Raw genomic sequence first — 25,644 nt, 5'->3', positions numbered from 1 at the left:
TTAGAAAACAAAGCTGCCACCTAGTATGTGAGAAGAAGGCAGAAAGAATGCTTCACCTTTTTATTTCCCTGGTTCTGGGGCTTGAACTGAGGGCCCAGGCACCATCCCCGAGCTTCTTTGTGCTCAAAGCTAGTGCTGTACTACTTGAGCCACAGCAACACTTCCAGCTTTTTCTGAGTAGTTTATTGTAGATAAGAGTCTCATGGACACTCCTGCCTGCTTTGGCTTTGAACCATGATCCTCAGATCTCAAACTCCTGAGTAGCTAGGATTACAGGCATGAGCCATCAGCGCTTGGCTTCATTTGGATTTTATTTTCACACATAGCCTGTCAAGTCAGGTGATGCATTATCAGGATGATAATTAGCCAACATGATTCCATTTAGAAGCCACATCTCCCTAATTCAAGAAAGGGTTTTTAAGAGAGAATCACATAATTTGAGCAAGAATACCTTTAGTGGGTTTTTTATTTTTGTATTGAAGAACTCGGGGTATTTGCCTAGCAGTGTTTTATCATTTAAACCATGTCCCCCAGCTTTTCTCACTTTGGTTATTTTTTACGTACAGTCTTGAGTTTTTTACCCATTGCTGGCCTTAGACCCAGTCCTCCTGCCTGTGCCTCCCACATAGTTGGGGTGAGAAGCAAACACGACTGTACCCACTTAGTTGAGATGGGAGGTCTTGCTAATTTTTTGCCAAGGCTCACCTTGAACTACAATCCTCCTAATCTCTCCCTCCTGAGTAGTTGGGAGGGATTACAGATAGACTTGAACCACTGAACCTAACTTTCCCCTTGTTTCTTTTTTTTTTTTTTTTTTTGCCAGTCCTGGGGCTTGGGACTCAGGGCCTGAGCACTGATCCTGGCTTCTTTTTGCTCAAGGTTAGAACTCTGCTATTTGAGCCACAGCGCCACTTCTGGCCTTTTCTGCGCAGGTGCTCAGGAATCGAACCCAGGGCTTCATGCATGCTAGGCAAGCACTCTACCACTATGCCAAATTCCCCGCACTCTACTTGTTTCTTAAACACATTGTTCATTTATCCTACTTTTGAAGACATTCAGCAGTGTAGGAAATTTGTGTTTCTTATTGATGGACTATACCATTTCACAGCTTGCCATCTTCCTGTCTGTACTCAACATCCCTGTCTGTCCTCCATTAAAAGGAGTTATACTGTTTCTCTGTATTGATTTTAGTGAATTAAACATGTAAAAGATTTTGTAGAAATTACTCATTTCATAAGTCCTAAGTAATGACATTTTTCTGTTAAGGTAAAGATTTCATTAACCTCTAGAGAGAGCCACTTAACACTTTTCTCTAGAGTCTGTTTTTCATTTTGGGATTAAAAATCATACTTTTGAGAGAAGAGCGAAGAGAATAATACACTGTTTCATAGTAGGCTTTGGAATCTCTCCTGGAAAAGAAACTATCACCAAAGAAGGTAAAGAAATGTTTCAGTGAAAACCGGAGCAGATTTCCTGTGGGGAGCCAAAGGCCCAGAGAAAAGTGGCCAACAACCTTGACTAAGAGTGAGAGGAGACCCTTAGTAATGAAGGAGTTGCTTCCACAGGAAACAAGTCGGCCTTCAGCGGTGAAAAAGCTTATCGGTATGTGTCTTAAAATGTTTATTGCATGTTATTTTATTTCTTGCAGTTGAACTGTAAAAGTTATTGCACTGAAGGAACAATCAGAATTTATTACCAACTCTGCAAGAGCTTTATTTTAACGTGGATTAGTAAATATCAACTGACATGCTACTGTTGAGGCTGGAGTATTCTGCAGTACAGGATTATGGAGAAAGCATCATTCCCTTTTACTACATCTTAGCCTAAATTTATTATATTTTAATGGTAGATATGCACATACCTCTCTCTCGCAAGAGTGCTTGCCTCCTACACATGAAGCTCTCGGTTCGATTCCCCAGCACCACATATATGGAAAACGGCCAGAAGGGGCGCTGTGGCTCAGGTGGCAGAGTGCTAGCCTTGAGCGGGAAGAAGCCAGGGACGGTGCTCAGGCCCTGAATCCAAGGCCCAGGACTGGGCCAAAAAAAAAAAGTGGACTTTTCTGTCCTTTCTAATTATTCATCCCTCTTTGTGTTCCTTCTGTTGAATTTTGTAGTTTTCTACATAGAAGTTTTAGACATTCCTTGCTAAGTTTTATGTCTGGTTTTTATATTTTATAGCTTTTATTACTATTTTGAATGGGATCTTTTTTATTTCATTATGAATTTGCTGTTGTTTATTATGATACTGTATTATGGTAGTGGGTATTGTTCAATCTGAGGTATACAACTGAAGAGTTCTGAAATTGATGGGCATTCCCTTTTTTTGTAAGTACTAAGGATTGAACCCAGGGCTTTGTGCATGCAAGGCCAAGTGCTCTACCACTGAACTACACCCTCATCTTGAGAATATAATGGAGAGGTAGGTCATGGTTATATGGTTGTTCAGATGGAATAAAGAGTTTTGCTTTTTTGTTCTTCAAAGTAATTGTATCATTTTATGTTTCCACCAACAGTGTATGAAGTTTTTCCCTATGCCAAGGCTAAGAAGCCATTTTCATAGAAATTTTTATTTTCTTGTAAACAAAGATCCAGATGACCTAGCACTATTTGTTGAAAAGATTTTTCTTTGCCCTAAGTGACATGTTGTGCCACTTCAGTCAGAAATTAAGTGTCCATACACGTCTGCCAGTTTCTTGGCCTTCAGTTGTCTTCTTCTGATTTAAGCGTTGTTTTGGTTTTTTGGTTTTTTTTTTATCAGTGCTGCACCTCAATTATTCTCTTTGCCCTAGCCATCCATGTCCCTGTGCGTGCGTGCACGCGAACGAACACACACACACACACACACGCACACGCACACGCACACGGAATTAAACCCAGGGCCTTATACATGCTAGGCAAGTACTTTGCCACTGTGCTACATCCCCAACCCTGTATCAGGTAGAGAAGCTTTTCACACCTGTTCTTTGTTGGCTAGTTGCTCGTTTGTTTTTTAATTTTAAAATTTTAGGAAAGAGACAAGTACTTACTATGTTTTCTAGGCTGGCTTCAGACTTTTGTAGATAGGCACTCTTCCACCGAGTTGGTATGACCTCAAACTTTTGATCCTTCTGCCCCAGCCTTCCAAATGCTGGGATTACAGTCATGTACCACCATATGAAGCTTTAGTGTGTCAGCTAATCCTGACCCTTGATATTTCTATAGAATTATAGAATTAGAATTGTTAATTTTCATCAAATGTCCTCTACTACTCCAAAAACTCAAAGAACAGTTATATTGGAACTTTGATGGTAAATGGGTATCTTACATTATTGAATTTCCCAATCTACATGCAGGTTCTATTTCTCCATTTATTTAGGTTATCTTTAATTAGGTTATACAGGTTATCTTCAAAGCAGCTCAATAATCTTTGCAAATTTGTGTGCATGTATGGTCATGTTCATCATTCATTAATCTGTTCCTTGGTATTGATTTTTTTTTTTTTTTTACTTTTCTGGTACTGGGCATCAAACCCAGGACAATGCACTTGCTAGGCAAGTGCTTTGCCACTGAGCTACATCCCAGCCAGTATTGATGTTTGTAAGGTTTTTATAAATGGTATCTTATGTATGTGCATGTGTTTATCGTGTGTGTTTGCACGCACGCATGTGCATATTGCTACTGGGGCTTGAATTCCCAGCTTCATACTCTCAGCTTCTGATAACAGCTGGCACTCTCCTGCTTGAGATACAATTCCACTTTCAGCTTTTTGCTGGTTAATTGGAGATATGAGTCTCAAATTTGTCTGCCCAGACTGGCTTTGAGTCTCAATTCTCAGATCTTAACTTCCTGAGTTGCTGAGATTAAAAGTGTGATTCATGGAAGCCTGGCTAAATTTACTTTCAAATGCTTATTGCATATATAGAGGTACCTTATAGCCAGCAAACTCACAAATAATCTCATTTATTTCTAATAATTTAGGTTGTTTTGGTTTTATTTTGTATAATCATATCATTTATGAATCACCAGTGACTTGTCTCCATATCTTTACGTATTTTTCCTTAATAATTTTCTAAGTTGACTTTATTTGTAAGTGACTGTAAGATGCTGACATTCTTATGACACTTGAGTCTTGATTAATTTGTCATTGTATTTCTCCTTATTTTTTCTTTATATTTTGAAACTGTGGTTTTAAATGTATAAGTTCTTACCATTAAATCTTTTTTTCATGGATTTTTTATATTGTTGTTTAACTTAGTTGAGGTCATGTTCACTTTGGATTCTTTTTGTCTGATTTTAATATTCCTTTATTGCTTGGCATTTGCCTGGAGTAGCATTTTCCATTCCTTGTGCTCAGTCTTTCTTTGCTCTTTTAAGAATATTTTATAAATAGTGTATTGTTTGTTTTTAAAGCCCTCTTTTAAAGTTCTATGTTTGACCTACTTAGATTTACTGAGATTAATGACATGGTGAATTTCCTTTTACCTTATTCTGTTTCCCAGAGATTTTTCTTTTCTTGTGTTGTAATTTACTTTATTAGTCAAGGTTTTCTTGTTTCATTTTTCTTCTTCAGTGACAAGTTACTTGTCAGTGTAATGTTGCATGGATGTATTCACTAATCTGAAGTGTGGGAGAGGAAAAGCAATTCTCCCAGTCATATGGGTCTCCATATTGTGCAGTCCTCCTCTAATCTACTTCATTTCTGACACTGACTGCCAGGAGAGAGGACTCAGACACCCGGGGTTGTAGCTTACTACTCTAAATCCAGGTGTGCTCCCAGAACTCTGAAGGCCTTGCCTGAATTCACCTGTGCATTATGAAAGACAGTGACCTCATGAGCAGCCAGATGGGAGAGAAGGGGTGGGGAGCACAGAACTTCCCTGGCCTCTCTGGACACATCACTTTCCAGGATCTTGCATGCATGCAGCAACCCAGAAACTCTCTGAACCTCACAGCCTAGGGATTTATATGGAGGACTCATTACATAGGCATGGTTGATTATAATTCCCTTTTCAGCCTTCTGCTCTTCCTAAGAGTTCCAAGCTTCTCATCATGGCTTGGTGTTTCTGGTGATCAGCCCTACACAGGAGCCCACAAGGTCACCTCACTGAAACAAAACATCTATCTCCTAGGAAATTCTAGGAACTAGGGCTAAAGACCAAATATTAGAACCAAAGATGCACCGGCACCCTGATGCTTCTCTGTCTGGAACTGGGGCAAAGAGGTATATCTGTGAACACACTTACTATACACAACAGCTCAGCGACTAAGCTTAACTTATGCAATTAGTACTGTGTATTTATTCCCTATGGTAGGATGTTCTCTCTGTTTCATTGAGTGAAGATGAAACTAGAATAGCATCTTCCTTTCACTCAGAAAGATACCTCTGCCACTTTCCTGTGGAGGTCAAGTATCATGTCCAACTATCTCTATACCTTTGGGACTAGCCCACAATTGGTTACATTATCTTGTCTCCACACATCTGTTGCTAGCCCACAATTGGTTTGGTCACACTGTCTGGTACACAGTCAGGTACAGATAGGTGTTGAGATTGTCACTGACTAAGAAAAGACTTCTGAAAGCAGATTAAAGTAGGTTGAATAATGGGTGCTGGGGAACTCTGGAGGAAGTACAGAGAACATTCCAGGCCTGTAGTAGAGATTTGTTTTCCTAAATGAGCTAGAAGGTTAGAGTGAAAAGTAAGGACCCATATCAGACAGAGAAGCTGTAAAATCTACTAATTAAACAATTACCATAGGAGCAAATATAGGAAGGCCAGAAGATAAATGGGAAAATGTAGACAAGAAGACCTAGATTCTAGTCCTAGCTCAGTCAGTTTGTGATCCCAGGTTGATTTCATCACTCTGAACCTTAAAGTTTTCTATCAGAGGGAGATAATTCTCCTTTGTAAGTAGCAGATTCCATCATTGCTGTGTGCTTTGTTCATAATAATATCCAGTTGTTTAAAAGGCTAGATTATGTCAGGTCCTAACATGATAATAAATGAGTTTTATGAGCATGAGACAAATAGCTTCACTTTTCTGGACAATGTGTCCTTGTAGGAAACAATCCCTGACAGTGCAGAGTGGATTGGCCTAGCCCTGGACCCAAAGTCAGAGGATGTGGCTCTGCTATTTGCACTCCCTATTACCTTGAGTAAAACACTGAACTATGTTTCCTTGCTATTTCCTGAGAATCTTTCTAATTCTGCCCTGCCTGTGCCATGCTGAGCTTCAAACAAGATGGTGAATATGAATTAGTGTCTCAGTAGAAAGTATGTGCAAAATTGAGAAATGGTAATAACCATCATTATCATCATCCTTATCACTTGAGATGTGGTTTTAGTTAACTGCTTTGAAAGTTAATATATTTATTCACAAAGGATGTGGTAACTTTTGTTTATTTTTCTTGGCCACATTCTTATTTTCTAAGGTTCATCCTTCCTACCCAATCCTGCCTAACCCCTAAAAATGTCATAGGAAATCACATGGATGAAATCTGTCTTTGTGCCTTCTTCATTTGGGGCATGTGATTGAGCCTATGTGATTAAGCTTGATTGGATCAGCTGTTGTGATTTACATAATTGTTGGCTGGTACAGGTTTTAGTGGCTTCTGAAATATTCTTTCAGCAGTTGGTTGATTGCATTAGTGTCACTTTTAAAAAGTAATACAGTAGTGGCTCCACCATCAGCAGTGTTTTCACTCAGCTGTCCCTGACATGACTGCATTTGCATTCTAATTGATACAGATCATAACTAAATATGTCAGCACCAGAAGGTCAGAGTTGCTCTATGTGTATGAGTAAATTACAGACTGTTTCACTCTTAGCCTTCTTCCATCATGATTTCTGTTTCCTTGCTGTGTAATTTCTGTAGTTTGACAAATATGTGACCAAAGAAGTGATGCAGGGAGCTACACTTCTGATTTTGCTGCTGAATAAGTCTGAATGGAATTTTCCTTTGGCAGAGTTGGGGATGGAACTCAGGGCCTTACATTTGCTAGGCAGGTTCTCTATCACTCAACCCATGCCCTCAGTGAGTTTTCCCTTAATGGTGGAATTGACATCTTTACAATATTAAGTCTATTCATTCATGTAAACAATTTGCTCAGATTTTCTTCTGTATTCTTTAAAAATAGCTTTTAAGAGCTAGTCATGTGGCTTGGTGGTAGAACACTTACCTGACATACATGAGGCCCATGGTTTGATCCCCAGCAATGTAAAAATTAAATTTAAAAACTTAACTTTTTTTCTATAGGTCTTGTACATGATTCTTTAGATTTTTTCCTAATTGCCTTATAGTTTTGGGAATTTTTATTTTTCAGTGCCAAGGATCCATGGCTCTGGAATTCTAGGCAGGGACCAAACTGTCTCCCAAACGCTGCCTTAAAGTTTTTGTTGTCAACATTAATAGAATATTTTTTCTCACATTTTCTAGTTTTGTGGGAATGATACTGCATTTTTTATTCATCTTCTTGTATCTAGAAATCTTAATGGCCTTCTTAGTTGCAAGAGTTTCTCTTTCTTGAATTGTTATTTTTTCTTTTTAGGTAATTCTAGGGTACCACTAGGGCTTTATGCTGATAGGGTCTACTACTTCAGCTAGATTTCCAGCTCTTACCTGCAGTAGTTTTTTTTTTTTTTTTAATTTTATTTCTTTATTGTCAAAGTGATGTGCAGAGGGGTTATAGTTTCATACGTAAGGCAGTGCATATATTTCTTTTTTTTTTTTTTCCTTTGCCAGTCCTGGGGCTCAGGACTCCTGAGCACTGTCCTTGGCTTCTTTTTGCTCTAGGCTAGCACTCTGCCACTTGAGCCACAGCGCCACTGTTGGCCATTTTCTATATATGTGGTGCTGGGGAATTGAACCCAGGGCTTCAGGTATACAAGATAAGCACTCTTGCCACTAGGCCATATTCCCAGCCCTGCAGTAGTTATTTTTCAGATAGGCTTAAATTTTTGCCCTGGGCCTTCCTCTGAGTGAGATCCTCCCACCTAAGCTTCTGTGTATCTGGCTTTACAAGTACAGCTTGTTAATTGAGATGGAATCTCACTAGCATTTTGCCTTTTGGCCATGAACCTCAATCATCCTACCTCTGCTTCCTGTGTAGCTGTGATTACAGGTATGTGTTACCATGTCTGACCCTTGGATTTTCTATATAGGTCTTTATTTCTTCTTCAAATAAAGAAGTTGTATTTGCCACTACAGGTTGAATGTCATGCATGGAGTTCATCGATGATACTTTGTTTTGCATCAAATTAGTTGCCATTTTTTCAGTTTAGAAAGATAGTTGCTGTCTGAGTGAGATCAACAGTGGACTAATTACGGGATAATCTTATTGTAGTTCAGAGACCAAGGAGGCCTGGGGGTAGAGCAGAAGGGAAAGGAGCACAGAGTTAGTTCAAGAGATGCTTTAGAGTTACAGGAAATGTAGGAGCTAAGTTCCAGGACATCAATCATGCTGCCTGGGTGCCTGCTTATCAAATTGCACAGTGTTTATAAGAAGAGCAGCAAATTTGGCCACAAAGCACCTTGGTTTCCAGCAGGGCTAGACCTGCTACACATGGTCATTCTCACCTATGTAGTTTGAATAGAATTTTCTTCTGTTTATTCTTCTGACGTTTGTGTAGATAAATGTCAGCCTGATACAGAGCTTCCAATGAGTCAGAGGTTGGAGAGTGAGCTCGATGAGTTTGATGCTGATATTTTTCCGGAGGAAGACCCATTTATTCTGGACGACAGCGCAAACTGCAAAAATGAGGCATTGACCCTGGCCAAAATAGCAGCAGTGAAAAAGAAGCCTGTGACTGAGAAGGTACCATTTAGAAAGAAAGATACTCTGGAGCCAGCAAGACTACAGCAAGTATGAAATAATTCCTTTCCTTTGGTGCTTTTGAGTCAATCTAACATTGCCCAAGTTCTCATTCAAGCCAGCAAGGGGGAGGGGCCATCATTTTTTCTGTGTGTAGGTCTGTGTGGGGTGTGTGTGTGTGTGTGTGTGTGTGTGTACACATGTGTATGCACGTGTGTGCTGGTACTGGGGCTTGAATTCAGTGCCTGGGTATTGTCCCTGAGCTTTTTTGCTCAAGGCTAGAATTCTACTACTTGGAGCCACAGCTCCACTTCTGGCTTTTTTGGTAGTTAATTTGAGATAATAGCCTTGTGGACTTTCCTGCCTAGGCTGGCTTCGATTTCTGATCCTCATATCTCAGCCTTCTGAGTAGCTAGGACTACAGGCATGCGCCACCAGCACCTGGCTAGCATTTTGTCTTTTGGGCAGTTGGATGTCAGATCTTTGAGTCCAGCAATCTAAGCTGACTTTGCTTAGCTCCTGAGTATTTTTATACTTTAACTTTAAAAAACAGGACAGGCATTCTGCCTTGTACTGACTCATTGAGACCCTCACTAACTTGACACCATTATCCCAATTGGACAGGAATTTAAAATTCAGAATTTGCAAGTGTGAAAGTTGAGATGATTTAAGATTTTTTTCCCTGCTGAAGATAAATGTTGATCAATAATAATCATTAAATATTAATGCACATTTTTAAAGGTGTGCTTTTCATGGCTTTGGGATCCAGCTGGGTAGTTAGGACTTGGTTTGTAAGTGCATTGTAATTTAGACTAATATTTAAAACTGTCAGGCAGTTGTAGGACCTTAAGGTCTTGTAATAGGAAACAGGCAAAGTAAGTCTCCTGGTCTGAGCACCCTTCCTGCAGCTCTGGGTTCAGTGATGCGGTCTGAGGTTTCTGTAGCTGGTCTGTGCATTGAGAACTAGTCCTGAAAAGAGCAAGTGCATGGTGTTCATCATTTACTCATAGATCAAGTCTTTTTTCTTCCACAAAGAAACTCACAATGGGTTTATTGGGGAGTCATGAGTAAGCCTGTATACATTCAGCTTGCTGCTTCTCTCCAAAGACAGATCTCACACTCTGACATTTAAAAACAGCTCAATTTATCCTATCTAGAACTAAGGATCAGGGGGGATAAGTATTTTAATCAAGAATATTTTACAGCTTGTGCCAGTGGCTCATTGGGATGCTGAGATCTAAGAATTGTGGTTTGAAGCCAACCTGTGCAGGAAGGTCTGTGAGAATTATCTCCAGTTAATCACTCAAAAGCCAAAGTGAAGCTATGGCTCAAGTGGTAGAGCACCACCCTTGAGTGAACAAGCTGAGAGATAGCTTCTGAGTTCAAGCCCCAGTACCAGCACACTCACATACACAAATATTTTACAGTTTATCTTAAATAATATGGGATAAAAACTGAAAATAAAATGTGTGTGAGGGTAGTGGAGCCAGGGATTCCATTTCCACTTCTCCCACCTATTTCCCCCCAGAATTGCTTCTGTATACTTCACACACTTGCCCAGATTTCTGCCATTATGCTGCTGTGAGGTTTTTTTTTTTTTTGGCCAGTCCTGGGCCTTGGACTCAGGGCCTGAGCACTGTCCCTGGCTTCTTCCCGCTCAAGGCTAGCACTCTGCCACTTGAGCCACAGCGCCGCTTCTGGCCGTTTTCTGTATATGTGGTGCTGGGGAATCGAACCTAGGGCCTCGTGTATCCGAGGCAGGCACTCTTGCCACTAGGCTATATCCCCAGCCCTGCTGTGAGGTTTTGCTGAATAAATAACAAGAGGCACTCGGGCTTTAATGAGTCAGAGTTTGAACACAGAGTGTCCTTGATACTTGTTTAGCCTTATAATTCATATTTACCTTTTATAGGGACTCCACAAAACTGAAAGAAGTAAAGCAAACCAACCTCACTGCAAAAGCAGGCTTCAACAGACAACAGTCTCATCCAGATTAAAAATGAACAGACAGCCCGTGAAAGACCAGAGGGCGCCTTGGATTCCTCCCAACCCCACATCCCCACCAGGGTCTCCTAAGTGGTAGGTAAAATTCAAGGGTATGTGTCTGAATGTATGTTTTTACTTTTCTTCCACACCTTCAAAGGTGGCATATACATTAGAGCAAATGAACTAGCAATCTTAATTCTCATTAAGGAGAAATGCTCCTTTGGGCAAACAGTATATGAAAAATTTTAGTCCAGAAGTCTGTTTTCCTTTTTCTACCTTACTGTGGTTGGGAGGGCCTTCCATGAGGCTCCTCTGTGACCATATCTCATTGTAGGCAGGATCATGGGCTTTCCCTTGTCTATCTTTACTCAGTAGATTCTAGTTACTTGAAGCCAGACACTGGGCGTGTGTGTCTGTGTGCGTGTGTGTGTGTGTGTCCTGATACTGGGGCTTGAACTCAGAGTCTTTTGTTGTCTTTTAGCTAAGATTGGCATGCTACCACTTCAGGCACACCTCCACTTCCAGGTTCTTGCTGGTTAGTTGGAGATAGTCTTGGAGATTTGTCTGCTTGGAGTGGCTTTGAACTGAGATTCTCCAATCTCAGCCTCCTGACTAGCTAGGAATAACAGGTTTGGCTCACCAGTACCTGCATCTTATATTTTAATATCCAATGCCTAGACACAATAGGCATTCCCTAAATCTTTGCCGAATAAGTAAATACTTAAGTTTAGTTCCAAGTCAAGATCATTACGAACTGTAAAGCCATCCAGAACTCCCTGACTGTGTGGGAAACTGCAGGGATAATGCCGACAGCATTATCCTCATTCATGAATCTGCCATTCCACAGGGCTAGAGGGAAAGTATGGTCCTCAAGAAGCAGGGTTCTGTCAGGAAATAGTCTTTTGACTTGGTTAAAAGTAAAGGGGAGCTTAGTTATCATTCAGTTGTTCTCGACAACACAGTAGACAGGACAAGGAAGTAGAACAAACAACAGTAATGTGAGGTAGACAGGGAAAAAGTAGGTGACCTGTTGGGGGCCTACAGAGGCAGAATGAATAGCTTGCCTTGATGGATTTCCCCTATGTTCATAGTGGGTCAATTATGTGATGCTTATCTACCAATCCTTACTGCAGAGAGAAAGAAACAACATTACAGCCTAAGTCTGCTTATATAGCAAGCTGTGACCACAATCAGATTGTAGCATAGTGGGCTTTTTTTGTTTTTATTACAATTTTCTGATTTCTGTATTTTGTATGTGAATATTATACAGAAACATGAGTTCTGTTGGTAAGATTAAAAACTTTAATGTTAAGGTTAAAGTTTGTATCGCAAACCAAATAGACAGTGGACTGTATACACACCCTCAGGAAGATGTGTTTGGCCAGTAGGGGAACATGAGGCTTTCTGGCCCACAGCGCTGTGTTGGCCTTATACTTACAGCAGTGGAAGTATATGAATGGGGAATATTACACACAATATAATTAGTGATGCAAATCTATATGTTAAATCCCTGACATTGTTTCATTTGAAGTAGTGTCTGCTTCTTTGATGCTAAGGGAACTCCTCCTTTTGGCCCTGATCTTGAGTGCTAGAAGATATACCTCTTTATGTTCTGCTTCCAGTGCAGAAGAGGCTCTATGCTGTCTATCAGCATTACTCTAATGCTTATCTTCCTTGTCTTTTTTGGATAAGTCATTGGACATGGAGTGGATGATCACAAAGGTACACTTTTCCATTTTTTACAGTGCTGCATGGTTAAAGATGAAACCTAGCCCCAGAGGTGCCCCAAAAGAACAGTTGTTCCAGCAAGAAGATAGCCAAGAGGGACATCATTTGAGAGATGCTGTCCAGCATGAAGCAGATAGGTTTGTGCTGGTGTTTTTCAAATCTTTGAAAATTAAAGAACTCCTTCTACATAGACTAAAACTATCTTGTCTTTCCTATATCTAAAGTTGGTTATTTAAAATGTAGATTGCTCATCTTTTCTGAAACATTCTACAGTTATCAGGGAGCCTCTCTTTTATTTTTTATTTCATTCAAATATTGCATATATGGGGCTGGGATATGGCCTAGTGGCAAGAGTGTTTGCCTCCTATACATTAAGCCCTGGGTTTAATTCCCCAGCACCACATATACAGAAAATGGCCAGAAGTGGCACTGTGGCTCAAGTGGCAGAGTGCTAGCCTTGAGCAAAAACAAGCCAGGTACAGTGCTTAGGCCCTGAGTCCCAAGCCCTAGGACTGGCAAAAAAAAGAGAAAAAAATGCATATATGTCGGTTGCTCATTTTGTGCAGTTGGCACAGTTATGAAGTCTATGGGGACTTTTTATAAAAGGGAAAAATAAGACCTGAACCTTGGCTTTGCTTAATTATAGTCATCAGGGAAGACATGTGATGAACCATAATTTCAGATAGAATCTGATATGCACCCTAAGACCTGAGTGTTTAGAACAGGAAGAGGTTACTTATTGCAGAGAGCTAGGCTTCACAGAGGGAAGTCAAAATCAAACTAGGACTAGCAGGATTTAAATATGGAGGGAGCTGGATGGTGAAAGCATTCCAGAGGAAGAGAGCAGTGAAAACAGCTTGCTGTGTATTTGTGTAGCTGAAATTATTTCTGCAGCTAGGGGGAACAAGAATGAAGTGGGTCATTAGGACTGAATGCGAAGCTCAATTGTAGAATACTTGCATAACATGCACAAGGCCCTGGGTCAGTCCCTACCACCTTAAAAAAGGTTGGCTAGTCTGATACTGTTTACGTCTCCTAAACCAAGAGTCAAAGCCCTTTCATATATACTACATTTGTTTAGAGTTACTTTTTCCCTTTTATTTTTATTTGACTTCACTCTGCCTATATGGGGGACCTTTTGTTTGTATAAACTTAAAGCTGCCCAAGAGCTTTGTTTTAAAGGGCTCCTTACAATTATTCCTTAGTAGCTAGATGCTGGGGGCATAAAAAAGAAGTCCCAAGTGATGGCCAGCTCTCAAGAGCATTTTCCTGCAGACCTTGATGCTGTACATACTAATTCAAAGCCTATTCTGTGTGTGAGTATCTCTTTTTAGAAAACACAGTATGGAAAGCTTTATGGGTACAGAGAGGGTATGTTACCTACAGAGTCCTTAAGGGGCCAGATTGCACTGGGGTTGGTGTGTGGTAGTGGTCCCTCATACTGTGTTTCTGCATAGAGGCATGATTAACTCTTGTACTGTCTGTTAGGCTTGCTTGGCTTGATGCTGAGGCTTCCAAAAGACTGAAGGAACTAGAAGAACTAAAAGCCAAAGAAATGGATAGGATTCAAAAAAAGAGGTAAATATTTATCTTTGTTTATTTTGTTTTAGCATTTGTATTGGGACTTGAACTCAGGGATGGCCTGGACACTGTCTCTGAGCTTATTCACCTAAGGCTAGCACTACTTAAGCCATAGCTCCACTTCTGGATTTCTGGTGGTTAATTGGAGATAAGAGTCTCACAGACTTTTCTGAGCTGCCTTTCAAATGCAGTCCTCAGATGTCAGCCTTCTTAGTAGCAAGGGTTACGGATATGAACCACTGGCACTTGGCTAAATATTTGTTTCTGAGACAGAACAAATTACTTAGGCCCATTTCTATATCATTCAGCTCTTTTTTTTTTTTTTAATTTTGGTTGTGTTTTGTTTTGTCTTTATTTTTGTGCCAGTCCTGGGGTTTAGACATAGGGCCTAGGTGCTGTCCCTGAGCTTCTTTTGATCAAGGCTAGCTAGTACTTTACCACTTGAGCCAGAGCTCTACTTCTGGCATTTTGGGGAGGTAATTTATTGGAGATAAGAGTCTCATGGACTTTCTTTTTTAGTCTGGCTTTGAACCACGATCCTTAGATCTCAGCCTCCTGAGTAGCTAGGATTACAAGTGTGAGCCACCAAGACCTTTCTTGGCCATCTAGTTCTTTTAATAATGCATGCAGATTGTTGAGGTGTAACCATGCTTCTTATGCCTAAAAGACTTCTTTAAAGACTGTGAAGCCCTACCTGATTAGCCTACAGTGGAGCCAAGATTAGTATCCAAGGGAATCTTAACTTGAGGAGATTTGAGGTGACTTTTTACACTATCCTTTAGACTTGACTGGCTCAATGCTGAAACTTCTCGAAGAGCAAAGGAACTGAATGAACTGAAAGCTGAAGAAATTGAAAGACTCCAAAAATTAAGGTATGCTTCTAAGGAAAGATAGAGGGTGCTTTTCTGTTCTAATTGATCCAGATAGTTTTAATAACCAACCTGGATTGTGTAGCTTGGCCTCTAACCATTCGGTAAATGGATAGATGAGTACCTTTATGCATACATGTACAGGATACCATATTTTTGCTAGGAAATACTTTGTGATGCTTTAAGGAGAATACGGAAAATTGAAAAACCACCTACAATGGGCGGGGGGCGGGGATGGGTACAGTCTTAAAGTTTTCTTTGCTTATTTGTATAACTCTCAAGATATTTTCCCTGGCTATATGCCAGTCCTTCTAAGGAGGTTGGTAGATGTGTGTCCTCTGCTTTTATTCATAAGCATATAGCTTTCATGTGTGAGCTGGAACATAGTCTAAGGTTTTCGGTAATAGTTCCCCACCTAATCAAGGGCATTAAAAATAAAAAGTACGCTAAGGTTTAGTGGAGCTACAGCTGCTACAGTTGACTCATTTTCCCAGTTCTGATGGGCAGTCACCCTGCAGCCAGGTAAGGAAAGCACACATTGAAACATCTGCAAATTCTGTCTCCATTCAAGGAGAACATTCAATCCCAGTTACATGGGCTGTGGTTCTGTCATTAGAGGGTCAAGATGTCCATGTTTACAATTTCAAATCCCTCTCACATGAGCTGTCTCCATGGAGCTACCATCCAGCATTATGTCTGCATATACTCATCAGACATAGGCTGGACCATTCTCAGATTCCATTTTGTCGTCATCTATAGAGGCGCAACCTTAGATTGCGCCTTGATTTGATTCTGTCACTCCTATCCATTTGCCTTCTGGGTGACAAAAACTTAGTCCTCTGCACCTATTAATTCTTTTGTGTGTTTTTAATTAAAAAAAAGCATGTATATACATATATATGTGAACATACTAAATGCACACATACATACTATTATATTATACAAAGTGCACTTGTGCACCACTTCCTTTAATGGGGTATATACTATGGAAACTCCCAGTGTGCCCTCCTCAGCTGTGTCACCATTTGTTCCTGAGAGGCAGCTGCTGTCCTGATTCCTGTGTTAATCTTTACCTTTTCCGCAAGTCTGCCACCAATGTTTGCATCTCTAGCAGTGTACTATTTACCTTTGACAACTGAGAGATATGAATGGCTGAACAAAGGAAGCTGCAATGTTGCTGGTATTAGGTGAAGACTTGAGGGAAAATAGGTTACAGACTCTAGATCATAATCTGACTTTTGCTTCACTGAGAGTTTCTAAGAACTCCATCCTAGAAAATGAGTGAAAGATGGGCATGGTGCCTCAGGCCTGTAATCATAGCTACTCAGGAGATGGAGATTGGAAGGATCAGAGTTCAAGACAAACTTGGAAAAAGTAAGATCCTATCTCAGGCCTTAGGAGGATCACAGCCTGAGGCCACACTAGACCCATCTAAAAAAACAAAGTAAAAAAGGGCTGGTAGTATTACTTATGTGGTAGAGTACTAGCCTAGCAAGCATGAGGCCTTGAGTTCAAACCCATTACTGTGAAGAGAGAGAAAGAGATGAGTTATTATTAGTGGGGATTTTTTTCCCCTGTGCCAGTACAAGGCCTTTCACTCTTGCTTGGCTTTTTTTTTGTTTTCCTAGCTGGTGCTTTACCATGTGAGCCATACCTCCAATTCCAGTCTTTTGTTGCTTAATTAGATGAGACTTTCCTAAACTTTTCTGCCCAGTCTGGAAGCTTGTTGGATATATAGAATCTTGGCCTCACTCACCATAGCTGAATCAGAATCTGCATTTTAAGCTCTCAGGGACCTGTACAGGCAGTATAGTTTTGTTTTTTTTTTGTTTTGTTTTTTGGGGGGGGGCCAGTCCTGGGCCTTGGACTCAGGGACTGAGCACTGTCCCTGGCTTCCTTTTTTGCTCAAGGCTAGCACTCTGCCACTTGAGCCACAGCACCACTTCTGGCCGTTTTCTGTATATGTGGTGCTGGGGAATCGAACCCAGGGCCTCATGTATACGAGGCAAGCTCTCTTGCCACTAGGCCATATCCCCAGCTCCCAGGCAGTATAGTTTTAAAAGCACTGGTTTTATAATCATTTGTTCTCCCTTCAACTGGAGTTGTTTTGATAAATACTCACTGTAAGATGTGTTCTTGCTTGTGATATGAATTGCTTCTGACATGAAAATTTTCCATTTTCTAAACAGTGTTTCAGCTACCCAGCTAGCAGACCAAGTAGAGGAAGCTGTTCTGGAGCGTCTAAAACCCCTTTTGGTCAGGGCCCAGGTAATCCAATTCTCCTATTTGTCTGCCTTGGGAAGGTATAGAGTACAAAGAGCTGCTACAGAGGTGGCACTGGCCCTTCTTAGAGCTGCTGGAGCTGCAGTATTGAGAGCCTGCAGTGCATGGCTTGGACTCACTGCTGCTTGAGCCCCTGTGGCCACTCCCAGACCACTATGTACTGTTAGTGTAGCCTCTGCATTGTGGAAGGGAAGGGAGGAAAGTCTTAATTTTGAAAGATCAGACCTGAACTTGAGGAACACATTTAGATTTTAGTTTCCCTCCTAGCAAATAGATTCTATTGGCAATGTTTAGTTAACTTCTCTCACTAAAATGTCCTCTCTCACCTCTGGGGCTTGGAGGGAGATTTGGACAGTTGTGCACAAACCAGGGCTTTCTCCAAGGTGAAATCGCATGCAGTGTCACCAAAAGCATATGCCACCCTTCTTTAGGCAATGGGCTAAATTCTGCATCAGGACCCTGATCCACCCTAAGATAGAAACTGTCACATTGCATAAGTAATAGAAGAGGCTGCAGAACACTGCCTTGAATGGAATGAAGGACATTCTGGGTCCCTGTACAGACCTGGACTTCTGCATTTCTAGGGTGTTGAATTATTATTAGAGCCATGGAAACCTCAAGAGTATTGATTGAACTAGGAGGTTCATAGAAATTACATGTCAGCTTCCTGTTTTATCATTGAGAAATCTGTAGAACAGAGAAAGTGAATGACTTGCATAAAAGCACACACCTACTTTGGCAGTGTTTACAGAGTTAGTGGAGGATGGGGATGTGGGAGCATGGAGAGCCAAAAACAGCATGTGGCATTTATTTTCATAAAGACAGAGTGCTTTAATTTTGCAGAAAAGCCTAATGCAGGTAGAGCTGATGAAGAGTTCCACACAGAAGCTATTTTGGTAACATGGTTCATTTGTACTAATATGAGTTGTGGGTTTTTATAATTCATAAATCTATTTGTCCATTTTAATAGAGAGTTAATTCTTCTATGGAAGCAAATACTCATTTGAAGGATCATCCATCATTGAACGAAGCAGTAGCCCAGCCTGCAGAGCAGGTGTGTATTGTTGGTATTCTGGTATCATTATATGATAATGTCTCCAGTCAGAGGAAAATTATATTCAAATTACTTTGCAAACACTACATTATCCCACCCAAGGAGGGTGAAAATTATTTTTCCTATCTGGCATGTTAATTCTTATGGTGTGCATTTAGCATTATGACTTAGCTCAGCCTTTCAAACAGCACATATACTCTAAAGCCACAGGTTTTTGTCAGTGGCTTTTAGCTCTCTTCCTGATGACAGACTGTGGGTGCTCTGTGTCACTGAATGGCCTGAAGCGGAGGAATGGCTGCCCCACTTTCACTCCTTACTGGCCTAATTTCCCTTATTCTTAGGGCATTATATTTTTGTTACACATGCATGTTTTGAGTGCCTTGTATATGACCAGCAGAGAAGAGAGTCCAGGAAAGAAAGACGTTAGAGAGAAATAAAAGCTCATAAAGTATGTGTCCAGCCACTCTTCTTCCTTTGGAGGACATGGCTTAGTATTTGGAGGATGTGATTACCTTGTCTAGGCTTAGGAGTGGAAAGTAAAAGTTGCACCCGTTTCCCCTTGTGCAGGTTGCAAAATGTTTATTGCATTCATTGCTGAGAAGAAAGTGCAAGGCCTAGTATAAAAGCTTCAGAGAAGGAAGTGGGGATGAGCTTAGGAATGGGAAGAAAATAGGTTTCTAGAATGTATCCCTGTTCTGTTTAAATACTTAAAATACTACTTAATTGTTATTAAGCAGTATTTTAGCTGCAGCATATTTTTATAATCTTTGTGACCATAATTTCCTTGTGCAAATATTTTGTGACAGAATCTCATGTGAGGTAAGATTTCTAAGAGTAGAAATGTAAAAGCCTACAGTCCATCTAAACTCAAGTATGCAATAGGATGGGATTTTATGTGGCATGGTCACTGAACAATGGACTTTGCTCACAAAACAATCTGTTAGCATCTAACCCAAGGAAATAACTCCATGTCCACTGTAATAGTGAAGGAAAAGAAAGCACTTTTAAGAGCTAGCAATAAAATATACATGTGAATATTATTAGAAATGACCTGCCTTGGATATGTCAAGAATTCAATGTATATCCTACAAAATTAAGAAAAGTGAGAGGAAAAAAAGAAAAAAAGAAAAGTGAGGGAAGGGGGGATGAGGAGGGATGGGGGAGGCAGTTGAATGGGGTGACATTGGTCAAGATGCATTGTATTCATAAACTGCTTTGTTAAATGGCAACTCCTCTTTACAACTACTTAAAGATGATTTTAAAAAGCAAGGCGGCACCAGTGGCTCACACCTATAACCCTAGCTATGAGTGAGATATGCGAAGCATGGTTTGAAGCCAGCAGTGACAGAGGAAAGCCCTCAAAGACTCTTTATCTCCAATTAAGTACCCAAAAAACCCTGGAAGTAGAGATGTGGTTCAAGTGGTGGAGCACTAGACTTGAGCAAAAAACTCAGGAACAGCACCAAGGTCCTGAGTGCCTGAGTGTCTGTATCTGTAAATGCAGGGCTTGAACTCCAGACCTAGGCACTGTCTGCCCTTTGACCTTGTCACTCAGGCTGGTGCTCTACCACTTGAGCTATTCTGTACGTGCTCTTTTCTTTATTTGTTGATACTCCTTTCATAGTGTCCCATAGATTCCTTCCTTTTTTTTAATGCTATGTAGCATTCTTAGTATTCTTTATGGATGGGACATATTGCACATGCAAACACACTTATCTCTTAACTAGACCGATTGTTGATTAAGTTGTATCTTTCTGTAATTGTATTATATTGATCATTCAACCGATTTTCACTTGTTTAGCTTTGATTAAGTTTGGGTGCTTTGAGGTAAAAATGGTTTTTGGTATATATAGACCTGTGAATTATATTTATTTTATTTTTTTAATATTATTATTTTGTTAGCTCAAAAGCTCTGTATGTACGTGTATATAAGACTACTGTCGACATATTGTCTAATATCGACATTACATTTAAAGCCCTACGCGAATTTTCTTGGGCCTGGCCACGTGGCTACTGTATATGTTCTTGATACATTGTATATTGTATATATGTCTACCTGACCTAGAGAAGGGAAAGAAAAACAGGGCGTAAGATATCACAAGAAAGGTACACACTGCCTTACTATGTAACTGTACCCTTTTTGCACAACACCTTGTCAAAAAAAATTTGTGTTCAATTAATAAATAAATTTAAAAACTAGGCAAAAAATTATTATTATTTTGTTTATTTGTTAGCCATTATCTGTTTTTTCCTGTTATCTGTTACAAGGTTTTGTATTTTAATTGCTTTAACAGTAACATTTTTTTATTGTATGCCAAACCTGTGCTGAGTGTCTCAATACAAACCTTCTTCAATCCTTCCTTTTCTGACCCAAGATTATTATTTGCATAGTACAGATGAGAGGACTGAATAAACTTGCTCTAAGTTACAGATTTGTGAGGAGTAGAACCAGGCCTTCATCTCAGGAAGACCTCTTTTACCCAACAGTCTCTTTGCAAAAGCCTCTTTCAGAGCAGAATATAGACATGTAGTAGAATCAAAGCAAATGCCTGTAGAAATGCTATGCAAACTGAAGTGCTTTGTGACTGTAAGTCTACAAAGGCCAAGAAAGACTGGCAAAGCTACTAGATTATAAATGAATCTCAAGAAAAGACAAAAGAGTCTTAAACTTTGTGATGTCAAGAAGCTCTTACAAATTATTGACCCAAAAGAGAAGAGATATAGCCTCGATGGTGTATGACATATAAAATCTGATGCATTGTCAGAACATGGCAAAAGGAAGATACTTTACCAACTGGCAGAACACATGAAATGGTTATTTAAATAGATAAAAATGGCACCACTTAATTAATGCTCTTATTTAAATGACTGTAATCAAAATCACATAGACGTTAATACTTTTTTTTTTTTTTTTTTTTGCCAGTCCTGGGGCGTGGACTCAGGGCCTGAGCACTGTCCCTGGCTTTTCTTTGCTCAAGGCTAGCACTCTGCCACTTGAGCCACAGCGCCACTTCTGGCCATTTTCTATATATGTGGCGCTGGGGAATTGAACCCAGGGCTTCATGTATGGGAGGCAAACACTCTTGCCACTAGGCCATATTCCCAGCCTAGTTAATACTTTTGATACTTACTGATTTAGGCAGAGGACTGACCATTAGAAACTGCTGGTCAGGTCATTGTGCTGTTGGTTTGTTATGAGCAATAATCTTTAGGCTTTTCCTTTTCTTTTTTCTTTTCATCACCTTCCCACCTCCTACCTTGCCTTATTTTGAAGGTCACAGCTATTAACTCTCAAAGCAGTAATACTCATCAGCTGGGTGACTTTTTGGAAGACACTGCTCATGAGCTCTGGACTCTGACTCAAGCTAGGATCTTGAGGGATGGCAAGGACAGCCCAGATCTGGAGACCATGATGCTCCGTATGGAGGAGATGGAAGTAAGGTCTGGGGCCTGGGTCTGCTTTGCCACTGGGGGGGTTGCCTCTGTTCTTCTTTGTGCTTTTGGAACTTAATACATCAGAGCCACATGGTCCTGCCAGTCCCACAACTTAGTGTATGACCTGGGTGTAGTAGCTCATCCTGCATAATAAGTAGAGATTTGAAGGATGGAATGTTGCATAGCATATTGAGTATGCTGTCTCTGACACGACCAATAGTGATTGGTAATGTTCTTCCTCTATTTGGTTGCCTCTTCTACCCTGTGGGAGAGAAATGCTATGAAATCACTGCTAATTTTACCTTCTTTAATTTCCATAACACTACTTTTAGAATGCTTTTCTCATAAAAATATTAGATCTCACACATTGGCCTTCTCAGCCCTGGGATTATTCAGAGCAGAAAACAGATCCCAAAATAAGAAAATAAGTGACATGACTAAAGTCACCCAAAATTACAGTGCGGGATGAGAGTCCAAGTCTCCTGACACCATGTTTGCATTTTGTTTTAGCTTCATCATAATTAAATCCCATTTCTTCTTTGTAATCAGAAGATAATTTGTTGATTTTTGAAAATTTAAAGATAGCATTTTATCCTACTCTTGTAACTGGTTTCCTTTCCTGGACTGTCCAGACTGAGGTACACTGGCTACCTGTGCCTATTGAAATGAGAAGTATTAAAGTTAAAACATCACAGATGGTCTGTAATCGGTGGTCACTATATTGGACAAGGCATGTAAAGAAAGCCTTCTTTTATCACCACAGGTTCTAGTAGAAAATGATGATGGAGACTGCATTTGTGTTCATTGCACTGTTTAGCTTTAGACTTCTATGAACTAATCACTTCCTGGCCTAGCAGATGTCCATCCTGGCCATGTGTCTGTATTAACCATGTCTGCTGCACTTTTCCATCCTTACTAGTTCTGGTTTATAATGAAACTCATCTTTTCTCATAAATTAAACTTTCTTTTTTAAAGAAATACCAGGAGACAGTACGCCAAAGATATAATAAAATTGTATATGCTGATCCTCATTTATGGATGCAGGAAGAAAGAAATGGTAGGTGTTTCCCCACTTTTTCCTGTTACCAAAAAGTTGAGAAAAATAAAAACTGTACATACAGTGAATACTGATATTCCCACTTTGTAGACTTTATACTTAACACTTTGTGTAGTTGCTTTATTATTCTTTATTATTCTATTATCTCCTTTTCTGTCAGTTCATCTTATCTTTACATCAAATGCATCTCTTCTATGTATCTCCAAGTGGGTTGATGTCACACACTTTACTCCTAAATATGCACAGTATTAATTAGATTTGTGTATTTACAAATATAAACCTGAATCCTCATCATGTCATCTGAAGGGTTTGGATCCATGTTCCCAGCCAGTTTCCTACTGCCAGGTAACCCACTGTGCTTTGAAATTTCCCTAAGTGTAGTCATGTAGTATGAACTCTTTCCTACATTCTTCTTTCTCTGTAGCTTCTTTGGCTGTGTTGCTTATTTACTATTGCTGCTAAACAAGTTGAAGTTTATAACAAGTTGAATGTACATATTGGTGACTGAAGATACAGATCTCTTCTGTTAGTGTTCTGGAGGTCACAAGTGTTGCCTAGTCTTCTGAGGGCTGGGGAATCTGTTCTTTCTGAGGCTGACATATTCCGCCTAGAGGCCTTATTCTTGCAGTATCTGCTTCTGTTCCCTCACTGCCTTTCCTCCTTGGTAGTCAGATCTGCCTATATTTAACTGTTACAAAGATCCTTTCCATATTGAGGGTTCCCTGATAATCCTGGACACTTTCCCCATCTCAGGATCCCAGACCTCTGTACCATCAAGGCAACATTGTCAAGTTCCAGAAACTTGGGGGCATCTCAGGGCCATCAATTATTCCTCAGCCCTTGTATCTGTGGTTCATGGTGTGTACACATCTAGTTTGTCCATCTGCTTGAGGTACAGATAGGCAGTCTTTGTGTAGATGCTTTATTTCTATTTGTCTTGGATAAATACTTAAGAATTCCAGGTCATATGATAGGTGTATTTAACTTTTTAAAAAAAACCTTTCTCCAAAGAAGAATGTACCAGTTTATACTCTACCAACACTCCCATTTCTGTGGAGCTCAACTTGCTTGATGCCTTTGGCAGCATATGCTGGTGTCATTTGTCATCGTAGCCACTCTGATTGTGCTGTAGTGATACTGCATTGGGCTTTAATTTCATCTCTTGATGGTAATGTTTATGACTTAGTAAAAGTGATTATTTTCTATTCATATGTCTTATATAGTATCCAAAATCTTTTTGCTCATTTTTAAAACTTGGATGGACATTTTATTTTAGTATAAATTCTTTATATTCTGGTATAAGTTCTTGTTGGGTGTGTGTATGACGGTCCTGAGGATTGAACCCTGGCCTTGCACATCCTAACAGGTGCTCCACCACTGAGCTCCTTTCCCAGCCCTGTCTTTTGTTTTCTGTCTTCTTGCCGTACTAGGGAGCTAGGGATTGAACCAGGTGGCCTGGTGCATACTAGGCAATTGCTCTTTCACTGAGCTACATGCTCAGCCTTTTCATTGTTTTAAAGTGGCCACATCCCCCAGCTCTTTTTTCGTATTTTAGCTTTTCAGATATGGTCTCATGATATTTGCTCAGGGCTGACCTTAGGGCCAGCTCAGACTACCTTTGTGTGTATATACCTGCACAGTGCTAAGGTGGTGTATAATTTGATCTTCCCAGGCTCTGGTTTCTGAGTAACTGGGATAGGTATGTACCACATACAAAGTACCCCTTCACTACTTAATTCCTGAATATTTTCATCACTCCCATCTGTGCCCGTTAACTGTTACTCTTCATTCTTCTCCCCCCTTTACATGTCAGTTACTAATCAGATAGATGTCTTATTTGTTGTTTAGGGTATTTGTTTGGGTTTTTTTGTTTTTGTTTTTCATTTTTGTGCTGGTACTGGGGCTTGAACCCTCAGGGTTTTGTGCACACATTGGCTTTTTCACACAAGGCTGGCACACTGTCATTTGAGCCACATGTCTGCTTCTACAGATAGATGTTTTGCAAATACTGTTTCCCTATCTGTGACTTACCTGATTGTTTTCTCAAAGTTGTTAATTTTTTTATTTTAATAAAAACTAATTTACCAGTTTTTCCTTGTGTGGTTTTGATGTCAGTTGCCTGACGAATCTTTGCCTACTTCTAAGGCAAGACGATACTCTTATTTTCTTCTAAAAGCTTTTATGGCTTTAGCTTTTATGTTTTGGCCCATGATAATATCAAATAACATTTGCCTGGGTTTGAGGAAGAGATTGAAACTCTTTTTTTGTTGTTGGTTTGGTTTTTTTGTTTTGTTTTGTTTTCCTGGTGGATCCCCACTTATTTCACCACCTTTGTTGGAAAGAGTTTTGCTTTTCTCTCTACATTTCACAGTACACACACACACACACACACACACACACACACACACACACACACACATTTTGGCTGCAGTTGCTAGATACTATCACAATTTTGGCTGGCAAGCCTTAATCATATTCTGTTTGAGTTGTGCTTGTCAGTTCCTGCTGCTGTCAATGAAGGTGGGGGTAATATGTGGAAAAGCACTGTCTCTAAAGGGATTGAAGTACTAAGCATACTGTACTTGCTAAAAGGTAGAAAGAAAATGGTAGAGGCTTGCAACAACAGCACATGTCACAAGTAATTATTTTAAAATATGAGTTTGAGTATTTGGAAAAAACCAAGTTTTGAAAGAAAGATGAGCCATGAAAGCAAGTACTAATGTTTTTCCTTTTTGTGTTTCCTGTTATTTTCAAGCACCTTTTTGTTGTTGATGTTTCTTTTCCTCCCCAAACAACCTCAGCCTCCATTTGTATCCCACATGACAAGTGAATGACTCTTCCCGGTCCAGTTCATATGACCCA

General features: G+C 40.0%; 1 protein-coding gene across 3 annotated transcripts in view; it reads left to right on the top strand.

The window, feature by feature from the left end:
• The window catches only part of Kiaa0753 (KIAA0753 ortholog), a 64,455-nt gene that overhangs the window by 24,972 nt on the left and 13,839 nt on the right, over positions 1-25,644 (top strand). For 2 of the 3 annotated variants that reach the window (XM_048367129.1, XM_048367128.1), the window contains exons 7-16: positions 1,395-1,602; positions 8,608-8,840; positions 10,702-10,868; positions 12,521-12,640; positions 13,992-14,081; positions 14,867-14,956; positions 17,143-17,221; positions 18,207-18,290; positions 21,565-21,726; positions 22,701-22,782. In XM_048367129.1, the coding sequence (XP_048223086.1) occupies positions 1,395-1,602; positions 8,608-8,840; positions 10,702-10,868; positions 12,521-12,640; positions 13,992-14,081; positions 14,867-14,956; positions 17,143-17,221; positions 18,207-18,290; positions 21,565-21,726; positions 22,701-22,782 (1,315 nt within the window). The remainder of the gene's footprint in view (positions 1-1,394; positions 1,603-8,607; positions 8,841-10,701; positions 10,869-12,520; positions 12,641-13,991; positions 14,082-14,866; positions 14,957-17,142; positions 17,222-18,206; positions 18,291-21,564; positions 21,727-22,700; positions 22,783-25,644) is intronic. The other variant, XR_007213838.1, reaches the window with a different exon arrangement.

The sequence above is a fragment of the Perognathus longimembris genome, chromosome 17 (genome assembly GCF_023159225.1).
Source record: "Perognathus longimembris pacificus isolate PPM17 chromosome 17, ASM2315922v1, whole genome shotgun sequence".
NCBI classification, from domain to species: Eukaryota; Metazoa; Chordata; class Mammalia; order Rodentia; family Heteromyidae; genus Perognathus; species Perognathus longimembris.
This window is presented reverse-complemented; position numbering and strand designations above follow the sequence as displayed.